Here is a 14,297-nt window from a genome sequence, read left to right as displayed (position 1 = left end):
ATTTGGAATTAAGTAACAAATTTTGTTTGTAATAGAATTGAAAGTATGCAGATAAAAATTCTTATATTAATATTTAAAAATTTCAGGATTTTAAATTCCTTTTAAATATGCTACATTCCTATATAAATTTAATTTGCATGTTCTATATACTAGACGTTAAATCAGTGATACACATTTTATTATATACGTTTTATTGCCATTTTTGATGCATAATATCTCGGTTTGGATTAAGAATTTCAACTTGCCATTATAGAATTAGTGACACTTTTAAATCATTAGTAACTAAACAATTTGTAAAAAATTATAACTCTTTTTGAATAATCTAGAAACATTCATTGGTAAAAAACTTAAGCAAAAAGATATTTAAAACTTTTATAATCTACATATTTATTTAGTATACCTACTCCATTTTAGTTTCTGTTTAAGATTTTTTTTTTTTGAAAATCAAAGTAACCAATTATAACCAATTTGTTAATATGAACTTTATCAATATTTATTTATCTGTGTGCTGTGTTGTTTCGTGTTTTGTAATAAAGTTATTGATATGTATCAGTGAATGTCTTATGTTAATGTCTATGTGCTTATATGTTACCTATTTTTATGTATTCGTCTATAAGTGCTGTAAGGCACGAAAAACTGAATTTCAATTTGATCTGACAGTTTTAAAGAAGCAGAATAAAATGCTACGCATAGTAACATTTTTTATTTCCTAATAGAAAAAAATACTTAAATTTCAGCAGAGTTTATTTTTGAAAGACTGCAAGCCTGTGCAAAGTCCACCAACATTCCATTTACGAGCCTATGTCCCCCTAGAGCGCCTGTGCTGCTTTCCCTGTGCCAACAAACTACACTTCACAAAAATATTTCCCTCACATTTCAGTATCTTAAAAACACATTTTGTAGACTTTAAATAATTTAATATGGACATTAAAAATTTGAGTTTTTTGTTTTCTGTCACACTAAAAATGATAAAATTACAAAAGAAAACCCTTGAATATTTGCGTTGGATTTGCACTCATTAAATAATGATCTACAATTACTTCAAGTATTCCAGTGTGCAAAAATGTAAATTCTATGAAGCTAGTTACATTATGATTTTGCTAGTAAGGCCGTTTTCCTCATTCCGTAGAATGTATAAGAAATTTTGGCATAATTCTCCTTCGTGCATGGAAAACTACCATATGTATTTTTTTTAAAATCGTCGTAATAAGAATATAGTGCTGCCTTTAGCGGATCCAGAGGGGGGGGGGGGGGCTAAGGGGCTCAACCCCCCCCCCCCCAAAAGCATCTGGGTCCACTATTGTTTTCGTGTTTGCCTTGATAAAGCCTAGCCTCAGCTGGGTCAAGCCCCTCCCAAACCAAAATCCTGGATCCCCCACTGAGTGCTGCTCCCTATACACCATTTTTGGAAACATTTCTTTCTTCTCGTCCGCGATCTGGACGTTATTTGTAATTGAAACTTTCACCGTCAGAAACGCTATCTGTAAGCTTTGAAGTTAACCTGAGAAACATCTAGAGGGTTGACAGCACTACCTATCGAGTATTCTATAAACTACTTCTTTCCATGGAGTGTATACGAAAATATGGCAGAATTCCGTCTCGTCCTTTTGAACGTACGGCAGATTTCCGTTATGGTACTTTCTCCGCCTTTTCCGAAGAGGCCAGGCGGACTACTGTCATTATGGTAGTGTTCCAGTACGGCAGTCCTCCGCGCCCGCCTGGCTGGGAGCGAGTACCTGCGTGGAGATGGTGATGGCGCGCAGGTAGCTGAAGATGTGGCCAGTGACTCCCTCCGTGGGCCCGGCGATCATGAGGATGTAGGCGATGCCCAGCAAGGGTATGAGCACCAGCAGGGCCTTGGTGGCCTTGCGGTACTGCTGCGTCTCCGCCGTGTTGGCCGAGCGCAGCTTGGTGATCAGCACCTGCCCCCCCCCCCGGACACACGCGGCCGTTCACCAAGTGAGAACATGGGTTCTCTCCGTCCACTAGTGAGCACACGGGTTCTCTCCGTGAACTAGTGAACACACAGGTTCCCTCCACGAACTAGTCAACACACAGGTTCTCTCCATGAACTATGAGCACACAGGTTATCTCTATGAACTAGTGAAGACACAGGATCTCTCCATGAAAAAGTGAGCACACGAGTTCTCTCCATGAACTAGAGAACACATAGGTTCCCTCCATGAACTAGTCAACACACAGGTTCCCTCCATGAACTAGTGAGCACACGGGTTTTCTCCGTGAACTAGTGAACACACAGGTTCTCTTCATGCACTAGTGAACACATGGACTCAGGTTCTCTCCATGAACTAGTGAACACATGGACTCAGGTTCTCCATGAACTAGTGAACACACAGGTTCTCTACATGAACAAGTGAACACATGGGTTCTCTCCATGAACAAGTGAGAACATGGGTTCTCTCCATGAACAAGTGAACACACAGGTTCTCTACATGAACAAGTGAACATAGACTCAGATTCTCGTCCATGCAATAGTGAACACACAGAATCAGATTATCTCCATGCACTAGTGAATACTTGTACTCAGGTTATCTCAATGAACTAGTGAACACATAGATTCAGGTTCTCTCCAAAACTCAGTGAACACATCGACTCAGGTTCTCGTCATGCACTAGTGAACACATAGACTCAGGTTCTCGTCCATACACTACTGAATCTATAGACTCAGGTTCTTAGACTAGTGAACACATAGCCACATATCCTCGACCATAGACTAGCGAGGACGAAGGCAGGCCCTCATCCAAGGACTAGTGATGACGTAAACATTTCCTCGTCCATATACCAACAACGGATTAAAGACAGGTCTTGTTCATAGACTAGTGATGACATATACAGGTACTCGTTCATAGACCTATGATAAAGCAGACAGATTCTCGTCCATATGCTATCAAAGAATCAGACATATTCTCATCCCTAGACTCTTTATGTCAAATTCAGGTCCTCGTCCAAGGACTCGTGAATATATAGACACACACATCCCCTTTCATAGACTAGTGATGACTTAGATAGATCCTCATCCATAGACTGGTGATGACATAAAAAGTAGCACATTTCGGTTTCATGACACATCCGTTACACTCACGAAATTTCTTCTGCCAAAATGCTGTATACCTAGAGCTACGATGTCACACGTCAATAACAACTTAAATCTTTGCAACCACAAGAGTAGTTTATTGTTAGGACACACTTTTATTTATTTTTTATTTCCCTATGGCGCGGGATGAGTAGTTCTAGGCTGAGGCGAGACCTAGCGCACTCGCCCACATGATCATGACGAGGTCTAGGCTGAGGCGAGACCTAGCGCACTCACCCAAATGATCATGACGAGGTCTAGGCTGAGGCGAGACGTAGCGCACTCGCCCACATGATCATGACGAGGTCTAGGCTGAGGCGAGACGTAGCGCACTCACCCACATGATCATGACGAGGTCTAGGCCGAGGCGAGACCTAGCGCACTCACCCAAATGATCATGACGAGGTCTAGGCTGAGGCGAGACCTAGCGCACTCACCCGCATGATCATGATGAGGTCTAGGCTGAGGCGAGACGTAGCACACTCACCCACACGATCATGACGAGGTCTAGGCCGAGGCGAGACGTAGTGCACTCACCCACATGATCATGACGAGGTCTAGGCCGAGGCGAGACCTAGCGCACTCACCCGCATGATCATGATGAGGTCTAGGCTGAGGCGAGACGTAGCGCACTCACCCACATGATCATAACGAGGTCTAGGCCGAGGCGAGACGTAGCGCACTCACCCACATGATCATGACGAGGTCTAGGCCGAGGCGAGACGTAGCGCACTCACCCACATGATCATGACGAGGAACACGAAGTTGACGGCCAGCACGAAGATGATGGGCGCCTTGAAGATCCAGTCGTAGCTGTGCGGCACCATCCAGGGGCTGCTGAGGCAGTGCTGCAGGTACTCCGAGCTCTGCACCTGGCGGCATTCCCGTAGCTCTCCCGTCGGTGCTACACTCTGAGTGGTCACTCGTCACTGGCGTCTACACTCTGAGTGGTCACTTGTCACAGGCGTCTACACTCTGAGTGGTCACTCGTCACAGGCGTCTACACTCTGAGTGGTCACTCGTCACAGGCGTCTACACTCTGAGTGGTCACTCGTCACAGGCGTCTACACTCCGAGTGGTCACTCCTCACAGGCGTCTATACTCTGAGTGGTCACTTGTCACAGGCGTCTACACTCTGAGTGGTCACTCGTCACAGGCGTCTATACTATGAGTGGTCACTCGTCACAGGCGTCTACACTCCGAGTGGTCACTCGTCACAGGCGTCTATACTATGAGTGGTCACTCGTCACAGGCGTCTACACTCTGAGTGGTCACACGTCACAGGCGTCTACACTCTGAGTGGTCACTCGTCACAGGCATCTATACTCTGAGTGGTAACTTGTCACAGGCGTCTATACTCTGAGTGGTAACTTGTCACAGGCGTCTACACTCTGAGTGGTCACTCGTCACTGGCGTCTACACTCTGAGTGGTCACTCGTCACAGGCGTCTACACTCTGAGTGGTCACTCGTCACAGGCATCTATACTCTGAGTGGTAACTTGTCACAGGCGTCTATACTCTGAGTGGTAACTTGTCACAGGCGTCTATACTCTGAGTGGTAACTTGTCACAGGCGTCTACACTATGAGTGGTCAGGCGTCTAAACTCTGAGTGGTCACTCGTCACTGGCGTCTACACTCTGAGTGGTCACTCGTCACAGGCGTCTACACTCCGAGTGGTCACTCGTCACAGGCGTCTATACTATGAGTGGTCACTCGTCACAGGCGTCTACACTCTGAGTGGTCACTCGTCACAGGCGTCTACACTCTGAGTGGTCACTCGTCACAGGCGTCTACACTCTGAGTGGTCACACGTCACAGGCGTCTACACTCTGAGTGGTCACTCGTCACAGGCATCTACACTCTGAGTGGTTACTCGTCACATGCATCTATACTCTGAGTGGTAACTTGTCACAGGCGTCTATACTATGAGTGGTCAGGCGTCTAAACTCTGAGTGGTCACTCGTCACTGGCGTCTACACTCTGAGTGGTCACTCGTCAAAGGCGTCTACACTCTGAGTGGTCACTCGTCACAGGCGTCTACACTCTGAGTGGTCACTCGTCACAGGCATCTATACTCTGAGTGGTCACTCGTCACAGGCATCTACACTCTGAGTGGTCACTCGTCACAGACGTCTACACTCTGAGTGGTCACTCGTCACAGACGTCTACACTCCGAGTGGTCACTCGTCACAGGCGTCTATACTATGAGTGGTCACTCGTCACAGGCGTCTACACTCTGAGTGGTCACACGTCACAGGCGTCTACACTCTGAGTGGTCACTCGTCACAGGCATCTACACTCTGAGTGGTTACTCGTCACATGCATCTATACTCTGAGTGGTAACTTGTCACAGGCGTCTATACTATGAGTGGTCAGGCGTCTAAACTCTGAGTGGTCACTCGTCACTGGCGTCTACACTCTGAGTGGTCACTCGTCACAGGCGTCTACACTCTGAGTGGTCACTCGTCACAGGCGTCTACACTCTGAGTGGTCACTCGTCACAGGCATCTATACTCTGAGTGGTCACTCGTCACAGGCATCTACACTCTGAGTGGTCACTCGTCACAGGCGTCTACACTCTGAGTGGTCACTCGTCACAGGCGTCTACACTCCGAGTGGTCACTCGTCACAGGCGTCTATACTATGAGTGGTCACTCGTCACAGGCGTCTACACTCTGAGTGGTCACACGTCACAGGCGTCTACACTCTGAGTGGTCACTCGTCACAGGCATCTACACTCTGAGTGGTTACTCGTCACATGCATCTATACTCTGAGTGGTAACTTGTCACAGGCGTCTATACTATGAGTGGTCAGGCGTCTAAACTCTGAGTGGTCACTCGTCACTGGCGTCTACACTCTGAGTGGTCACTCGTCACAGGCGTCTATACTATGAGTGGTCACTCGTCACTGGCGTCTACACTCTGAGTGGTCACTCGTCACAGGCGTCTACACTCTGAGTGGTCACTCGTCACAGGCGTCTACACTCTGAGTGGTCACTCGTCACATGCATCTATACTCTGAGTGGTAACTTGTCACAGGCGTCTATACTATGAGTGGTCAGGCGTCTAAACTCTGAGTGGTCACTCGTCACTGGCGTCTACACTCTGAGTGGTCACTCGTCACAGGCGTCTACACTCTGAGTGGTCACTCGTCACAGGCGTCTACACTCCGAGTGGTCACTCGTCACAGGCGTCTATACTATGAGTGGTCACTCGTCACAGGCGTCTACACTCTGAGTGGTCACACTTCACAGGCGTCTACACTCTGAGTGGTCACACGTCACAGGCGTCTACACTCTGAGTGGTCACTCGTCACAGGCGTCTACACTCCGAGTGGTCACTCGTCACAGGCGTCTATACTATGAGTGGTCACTCGTCACAGGCGTCTACACTCTGAGTGGTCACTCGTCACAGGCGTCTACACTCCGAGTGGTCACTCGTCACAGGCGTCTATACTATGAGTGGTCACTCGTCACAGGCGTCTACACTCTGAGTGGTCACACGTCACAGGCGTCTACACTCTGAGTGGTCACTCGTCACAGGCGTCTATACTATGAGTGGTCACTCGTCACAGGCGTCTACACTCTGAGTGGTCACTCGTCACAGGCGTCTACACTCTGAGTGGTCACTCGTCACAGGCGTCTACACTCTGAGTGGTCACTCGTCACAGGCGTCTACACTCTTAGTGGTCACTCGTCACAGGCGTCTATACTATGAGTGGTCACTCGTCACAGGCGTCTACACTCTGAGTGGTCACACGTCACATGCGTCTACACTCTGAGTGGTCACTCGTCACAGGCATCTACACTCTGAGTGGTTACTCGTCACATGCATCTATACTCTGAGTGGTAACTTGTCACAGGCGTCTATACTATGAGTGGTCAGGCGTCTACACTACGAGTGGTCACTCTTCACAGGCGTCTATACTATGAGTGGTCACTCGTCACAGGCGTCTATACTATGAGTGGTCACACGTTACAGGCGTTTACACTCCAAGTTGTCATCTATCACAGCCACCTACACTTCAAGTTGTTCATTTGTCACAAGAGTCAAAACTGAAAGTTAACATTTTTAAGAAGATCACTACGAGTTGTCACTTGTCACAAGCGTCTACGCCACAAGATATAATTTGTTACAAGAGTGCACTCTTTAAGTTGTCATTAGTTACAAAATTTAAAGCTTCGAATTGTCATGTTTCGCAAAAATCAATGCTTCAAGTTGTTATTTTGTTACAAGAGTGAAGACTTCAAATTGTTCATGTGTCGCAAGAGTCAACACTACAATTTGACATTTTTAAGAGTCATAACTACGAGTTGTCACTTCTCACAAGCTTCTACGCTACAAGATGTAATTTCTCACGAGAGTGAACTCTTTAAATGGTCATTTGTTTCAAGTTGTTCGAGTTGTCTTGTTTCACAAAATTCAGTGTTTAAGTTTTCATTTGTCACAAGGCTGAACATTTAAAATTGTTCATTTGTCACAAGAGTCAACACTATAATTTGAAATTTTTAAAAAGAGTAATCACTAACAGATGTCATTTGTCACAAGAGTGAATACTTTAAATTGTCATTTGCCACACAAGTAAATGATTCTAGCTATCATTTGGCACAAGAGTTAATACTTCATTTGTCATTTTTCACAAGAGTCAGTGCTTCATATTATCAATTCGAGCTGTCATTTGCCACAAGAGTGATTACTTTATATTGTCGTCATGACATCAATGCTTGGAAGTTATAATTTTTCGCAAGCGGCAAAGCTTAATTTTTAATTTGTCACAAGAGTAAATACTTCAAACTATTGTATTGTTTAATATAAAAAAAAGGGGGGGGGGGTTAGAGAGAGACAGTCTGGTGAACATTGTGTGGAGAAAGGTTACATTGTGAAAGTTTTTCAAGTGAATCCACCAGGAACTGAACTCAGAACTCCATGAGCTAAGTCAGTTTTTATTATATGCATTTTCAAAATATTTTCTATTTGTATAGTTAGTATAGTCGTTCCGAAATTTATTACACACGTGCTTTTTTTGATTGAATATCTTTAAAATATGTATTTTTTTATTTTAATCCAGTGTTATGCTACATCTATGCTATAAGATAGCAGGGGCTAACATCACGGGCTATGAAATATAATGGTTTTTTTATTGATGTGGCCGAGACATCATCCAATATGGCAGCCGTGACCTGGCGGGACAATGATGTCATTAAAGGTCACGATCGCCGGCCACCAAGCACCACCCCACCATAAACCCAGTTTCCGGACCAGGCAAACTATACCACTTTAGACATTTTACAACTGCAATTTTTTTACGTGGTATACCAAGCTACCTAGCGGGCAGGAGCAAGGGAAGAATAGCTATGGATTGGGATCTGGGGCGGAACCGCGGTGGTTCAAGTTTAGCGCACGGCGGTGTACGTGCGTGTGTGTGCTCGTGTTCCACGCCCGACTGTGTACGAATTGCGCTCGAGTTTTACGGACGGTACCGTACAGTCGCAGGTCGTTAGCTACAGCTTCTCTTGGACCTCGGAAACGACGATTCATGTTGAAGCAAGGCTTTTGTTGGAGAAATGAAAGCCCGTGGAGAAGGGCGTAAGTAAGGAAGGGGTGGGGGAGAGAGAGACTAGATGGAGTGCGCCGACCATAAAGTCCGGTTTGTTCGCGCTGACGCGAAGAGCTCTGGTTGAAGTTACTAGCCAGCACGAGCGGAAAAACTGCCGTCGTTATTTTTTTTTTTTCGCGTTTCTTTCGACTTCACGTAACGAGTTTCTGACTTGGGATCGTTCTTTGTGCGTGTAGCGCGTTACATGCTATCAAATTAAATTTGCTGCTTTGTTATCTTAGTTCTGCGTGGCTAGTGAGACGTTAATGCTGCGTACATCCATGCTTAACAAATTCGTTAGAAGTATAAAAGGGGGAAATTAATAAATAAAAAAATCGGATAGACGCCATCTTGGTTTTACAATTTTTTTTGCTACGAAAATTTTTATATACTTTAATTGTCAAAATTTGACGTCGTTTAAGTAATGTACATAGTTTATTTGTTAACAGGGACTTATAAACCAAGTGTGATTACCTTTTAGAAACCTCTTATTGCACTACATTTTTTTTGTAAATGGAACACAAATATTCATGTCAAATTACATATATTTACATATATTTGTAAATTTACATGAAAACAACCGCATCACTTAAAAAAAAATGTTCGCCGCAATATTGGGTTCGGATTCTTACCCGGGAATTTATGTTATTGTGTTGTCCTAGTACCTCCAATAGTTAAAGTTATTTTTAAAACATTTCCTGAAAAGCTTTTCAGCATTAACTGCGCACATTAATAAGGATAATAAAAGAAAATAAAAACAAATTACTGAAAATTCTATTATCTCTTCCATGGTTTACAAAAATTTATGCTCGAATGAAACATCAATTAAAATATAAAATTATACGCTATTATCTTGAAAAACGTATTTAAAATATTTCATAGCCATGTGTTGTATAAAGTTACAGTATCTTTTTTGTAATATTACAAACTATTTCTTGGCAACTGGATTCCAAAGGAATCTTTTGTAATAGAAGAGAAAAAAAAAAAGATTTTCTTTGTTTGTGATGTTCGTATTAACGAAGGCAAATGTTCGATACATAACACTGACGATTTGTTATGGCATGAAAACTGTTGAAACCAGTATGGCGTTTTTTGGTTTCCCGTCTGTTCACCTTTGAAGCACTACCACAAATCGTAACTTATGTTCACCCTACTACAATAACAGTTGCCTGTGACCATTAAGCACCAATGGTGTTACTCATATAGTTTAGTTAGGCTTATCTCTAAAGGCCCGTCTACAACTGCAATGTCATCAACTGTTCGAAGGATACTGATCGCTGATTGGTCCACGTGACCCTCTGACGTCAAGCATGGTGTAGGTGATGGTCCTATTTTCCCATGTCTGAATACATTGGTCAACTTGAACTTTTTGTTCCAATCTGTGTCCTTTCGTAGCAAAGAAAACAGCAGAATACTCATTATTTTTGAGTTTCCTGTTCCCGTTAAAAAAAAAAAAAAAACATGTATGGAAACAATTTACAAAAAAAAAAAAGGCAGTCATGGGGACTGTCGACAGAAGTGGAAACTTAAAAATTTGTTTTTAAATGTGTAAATGACATAATTTCTACGTCAAGTGTACGTAAAAAAATAATTTTGGTATTACAACACTAGCATGTCGGTGACGCGAACCTATAAGTTTTGCTCCTAACAAAAAATCGCTCAACGCGGCTGAAGATTTTTCACATCAAAAATCCCTTTCGGCACAGCTCACAGGCGTGGATAGATTTCGAATTACCGTAATTCTTCTGTAAATATTTTTGGAAACTTCTATAAAATTCTGGAAAATTTCAAGAATTTAATGCACATATATTCATGTTCTCCAACATTAAAAATGATCATTTAACATTTTCTAATTTTCCATGCAGCAAAAATATTATCAATGTTTTTAATTCAAGGCATACAAGATTGACTAACTTAAAACGAATTACATATTATGCCAACTAAGGTAATTATTCAATTTTTTGAACCTCAGAAACTATTTTTCATCCCTTGTACTAATAACGTAGGTGTGTAAAAATAATTTTCTTTGCACCAAGGTTTAAGAGAATAATAATAAGATAGTTTAAAATAAATTCGAACGAATTTCATACTAAGAAAGTTTAAATTTTTTTTTTTTTATTATTTCAACCCATGCTTTTACGGTGATAATTCGTTTCATCAAAAATAGTTTCAGCCATAGTTTTAGATACAGTTTATGATTTATAAATTATAACGGATTTTATAGTGTACTTTCAGACCTTGTTATTTTCACATATTTCAGTAATGGTTGGTAATTTAAAAATTTATTTTAACAAAGGTTTTAGACAATATTTAAAAAGTTAAACAAATATAAGAATGGATTCGATACACGGTAGGGAAGTTTTATTTGTTTTATTATTCCAACCCCAGGTTTCTCAACGCCTTGTAATAACGGTTTATATTATCAGAAATTGTTTCAGACAAAAATTTTAGGTAATATTTGTAGGGTTTGCAAAAAGTTTGAACGAATTTGTTAGTGTAGGTGTTCTGAAATATTTTGTCATTCAACCCTTGTTTATTTCACCGCTTGCAGTAGTGGTTGTTCGTATAAAAAATATTTTGGACATTAGAACGAATTTGATAGTGTACATGGTACGGAAATTATATATTTTTTTTATTAATTCTACCCTTTTTTTAACACCCTATGGCAAAAATTGTTTCAGACAAAAGTTTTAGATAATATTTATAAGGTTTACAAAAAATTTGAACACATTTTATATCGTACTTACTAAGGAAGTTATTAATTTTTTTTCTTTCAGTCCCTGTTATTTCAACCCCCCCCCCCCCCCTCTTTCCTTGTGCAGTAATAGTTGGTCGCATCAAAAAAGTATTTAGACAAAAATTTTTGGTATAACTCCTGCAAGTTATGTTCAAACGGATGTTATTATTTGTCATATTATGGGAGTAATAGCATTTTTTTTTTTTTTAACTTTCCCTTTTCTACTCCTTTAATCGGATATTGCCCATTATCGAACTCGACCGACATTTTCCATTATTATAATTTTTATATCAGTTTGGAAGTGATTTGTGAACAATTTCTGCAGTAATCGTGTCCATAAAAATGTGATTATATATAATTTTTGAGTTGACGATGGTTTTGGGGATTATGGACCATGAAAAAAAAAAAACTATATAAAATTTTTCCGGAAGTCGCACCATGGTAACGGCTACAATAGGTCGTATTTATTCGAAATCTGCCCCCCCCCCCAAAACAATCGAAAAACAATTTACCGTGCTCTAGTGACTATTTGAGAATTCAGGACATTCGGACATCTTGTAGTTTCCCGTGCGACAATGTGACGTCACTCACATCAGGACGAGAACACGGACCACCCACTGTAGTAGACGGGCCTTAAGGATACGTTCGCAATAATTAATCCCTTAACTATTGCACAGCCGTCTTCGCCGGAGCATACAACTTCCTGGCAAACGCGTCTTATTCTTAATCGATTTCAATTAACAAGACCTATGATGTGGTTTCATGGAAAACCTTTGTATAGCTAAAAAAAAAAAAAAAAAAAAAAAAAAAAAAAAAAAAAAAAAAAAAAAAAAAAAAAAAAAAATCCTTCCCAACCTTCCGATATAATATATTTTTTAACCATAAAATGGGCGCGTGACCATAAATGGCGGTATAACTGAAACTTCACACTTCAATGATCCTACTTAAAAAAAAAATTCAATAATTAACTGAAAGGATCAATCAAACAAAAAACCTGCAATTTTTTTTCTACTACCCGTTTTAGAACGTAACGGACGAGAAGACGGATCACGTAAACGCAGACGGATGTCATGGCACGCAGGCGGAGACAGACCCGTACGTATCAGCTCGGCAATGCTGAGCTCTTCCGCTTACGTAGCTCCGTGCGACCAATAGAAGCCGAGTGCTTGGCTCCGGAGGTAGCCATGTTTGGTTCAAGTTCTAAAAACGTTAAATTTTATTTCAAGTACAAAGATATCTAGTAGTGTAATTTGATTAATTTCTGGTTGATTTTAATTATACATGTAAACTCTGTACGATGCTATGTACTCAAAGCGTAATATTTATTTATTTATTGACGTGATAACGTCTCATAAATCGATGAACGCCGGTTGCACGCACGAAAAAGCATGACTCATTGTCACGTTCAGCCTGAGCCGAGCGTGCAAGAACCGCCCAAAACACCGTGCGAGAAAATCTTCTATAATATAAAACAGGTTAAGGCGGGCTTTTTAAAAGCAGCAATTAAAAAAAAAAATCTGATTTATTTGTCCATTTTCGTCATTTCAAATTAACAATTTATTGACATTGATTTGATTTCAGTTTATTTCTATAACTAATTGTTGGTGATTATATTTAAACAGATTATTTAAATTAAATTTGAAAAATAATCTGTAAATAATATTTGAAAATTAATAAGTATGCAATTTTTCATCAATGTTTTCTTATGACGTTATCACGTAAAATTATTCTCCGTGAACCGACTTTACAGACAACTCCCTTTTTTTAAATTAAGTTAATTTTTTGTAACTTTGAAATGAAATATCACTGGAAGCAGTTTGTTACGTTTCCGTACATCGTGAAAGAAGCAGAGACGCGATAGTGGAATGTTCAGGAATATCCGTCTCCTTGTTACGTGCAATTGCAGAACGGGAGCTTTTCTCTCTTAATTTATTTGTTATCTCCGCCCTTCCCCCCTGACCAGAGTCTTCGATCGCTCCACGCCTGAGCTTTGGGCATTTTTCGTTTATTTATCTGACGAGTCACAGACTCAAATTGCCCTACCAGCTTTAAAGAAGTTTCACTTCGCAAAATTATTCAGTTTTATATTTTTGACGTGACAACGTCTAATAAATCGATGAACGCCGGCTGCACGCACGAAAAAGGATGACTCATCGTCCCGTTACGCTCATTGTCCCGTTACGCTCATATACGCTTTCGCCGCATCTATCTCTCTTCCACTCGATTGGAACAACCAATCTTTTCGAGCACATTAAACTTGAAACACTCCCATTCGTTTCCTACTTTTCCTATCATCGTCCTATCCTTAACAGAATAACACAGATTGGAAGACGTTAAATAGCAAACATGTATAAAAGTTATAGTTAAAATAATCTCTTCGTTAAAGTAATAAACATATTTGAATTGAGTGCAAATAAAAGCAAATTTATCAATTAAATTGTAGATTTCATTTCACTCCTTCTTTGTATCCATACACAATAGTGAGAATTCAATAAAAAATGATTCAATTTTATTCATAAAAGTATGCAATAATTTCATCAATGTCTTGTTATGACGTTGTCACGTTAAAATATCGTCCGTCAAACCAACTTTACAGAAATTAATTTTTTTTTAAAGTTAAACATACCGGCTGACGCCACGGTTACTGCGTCCTTATAGTGAGCAATGCATGAAGCTGTTAAATGCAGAACCACATACCTCGAGCAGAGTTTCCGTCCAGGCAGTGTCGCCTACGAATCCTTCCGATCCATCCACGAATCCTAGGTCTACGCCGAACACCTGCGATTCACCCAAAAAAAAAAAAAAAAAAAAAAAAAAAAATTCCTGGGTTAGGGCTTGTTAGGGCTTGTTAGTTTTCGGTTAGTCACAT

At 41.1% G+C, this 14,297-nt stretch overlaps 1 protein-coding gene across 5 annotated transcripts in view; it reads right to left on the bottom strand.

The window, feature by feature from the left end:
- Positions 1–14,297, bottom strand: part of LOC134540906 (diuretic hormone receptor-like) — a 321,121-nt gene that overhangs the window by 21,223 nt on the left and 285,601 nt on the right. Inside the window, exons 9-11 of one of the 5 annotated variants that reach the window (XM_063383970.1) lie at positions 14,126–14,206; positions 3,832–3,966; positions 1,737–1,922 (exon numbers count right to left, since the gene is read on the bottom strand). In XM_063383970.1, the coding sequence (XP_063240040.1) occupies positions 1,737–1,922; positions 3,832–3,966; positions 14,126–14,206 (402 nt within the window). The remainder of the gene's footprint in view (positions 1–1,736; positions 1,923–3,831; positions 3,967–14,125; positions 14,207–14,297) is intronic. The other 4 variants (XM_063383971.1, XM_063383973.1, XM_063383974.1 and 1 more) reach the window with 4 other exon arrangements.

Source organism: Bacillus rossius, chromosome 17 (assembly GCF_032445375.1).
Source record: "Bacillus rossius redtenbacheri isolate Brsri chromosome 17, Brsri_v3, whole genome shotgun sequence".
NCBI classification, from domain to species: Eukaryota; Metazoa; Arthropoda; class Insecta; order Phasmatodea; family Bacillidae; genus Bacillus; species Bacillus rossius.
This window is presented reverse-complemented; position numbering and strand designations above follow the sequence as displayed.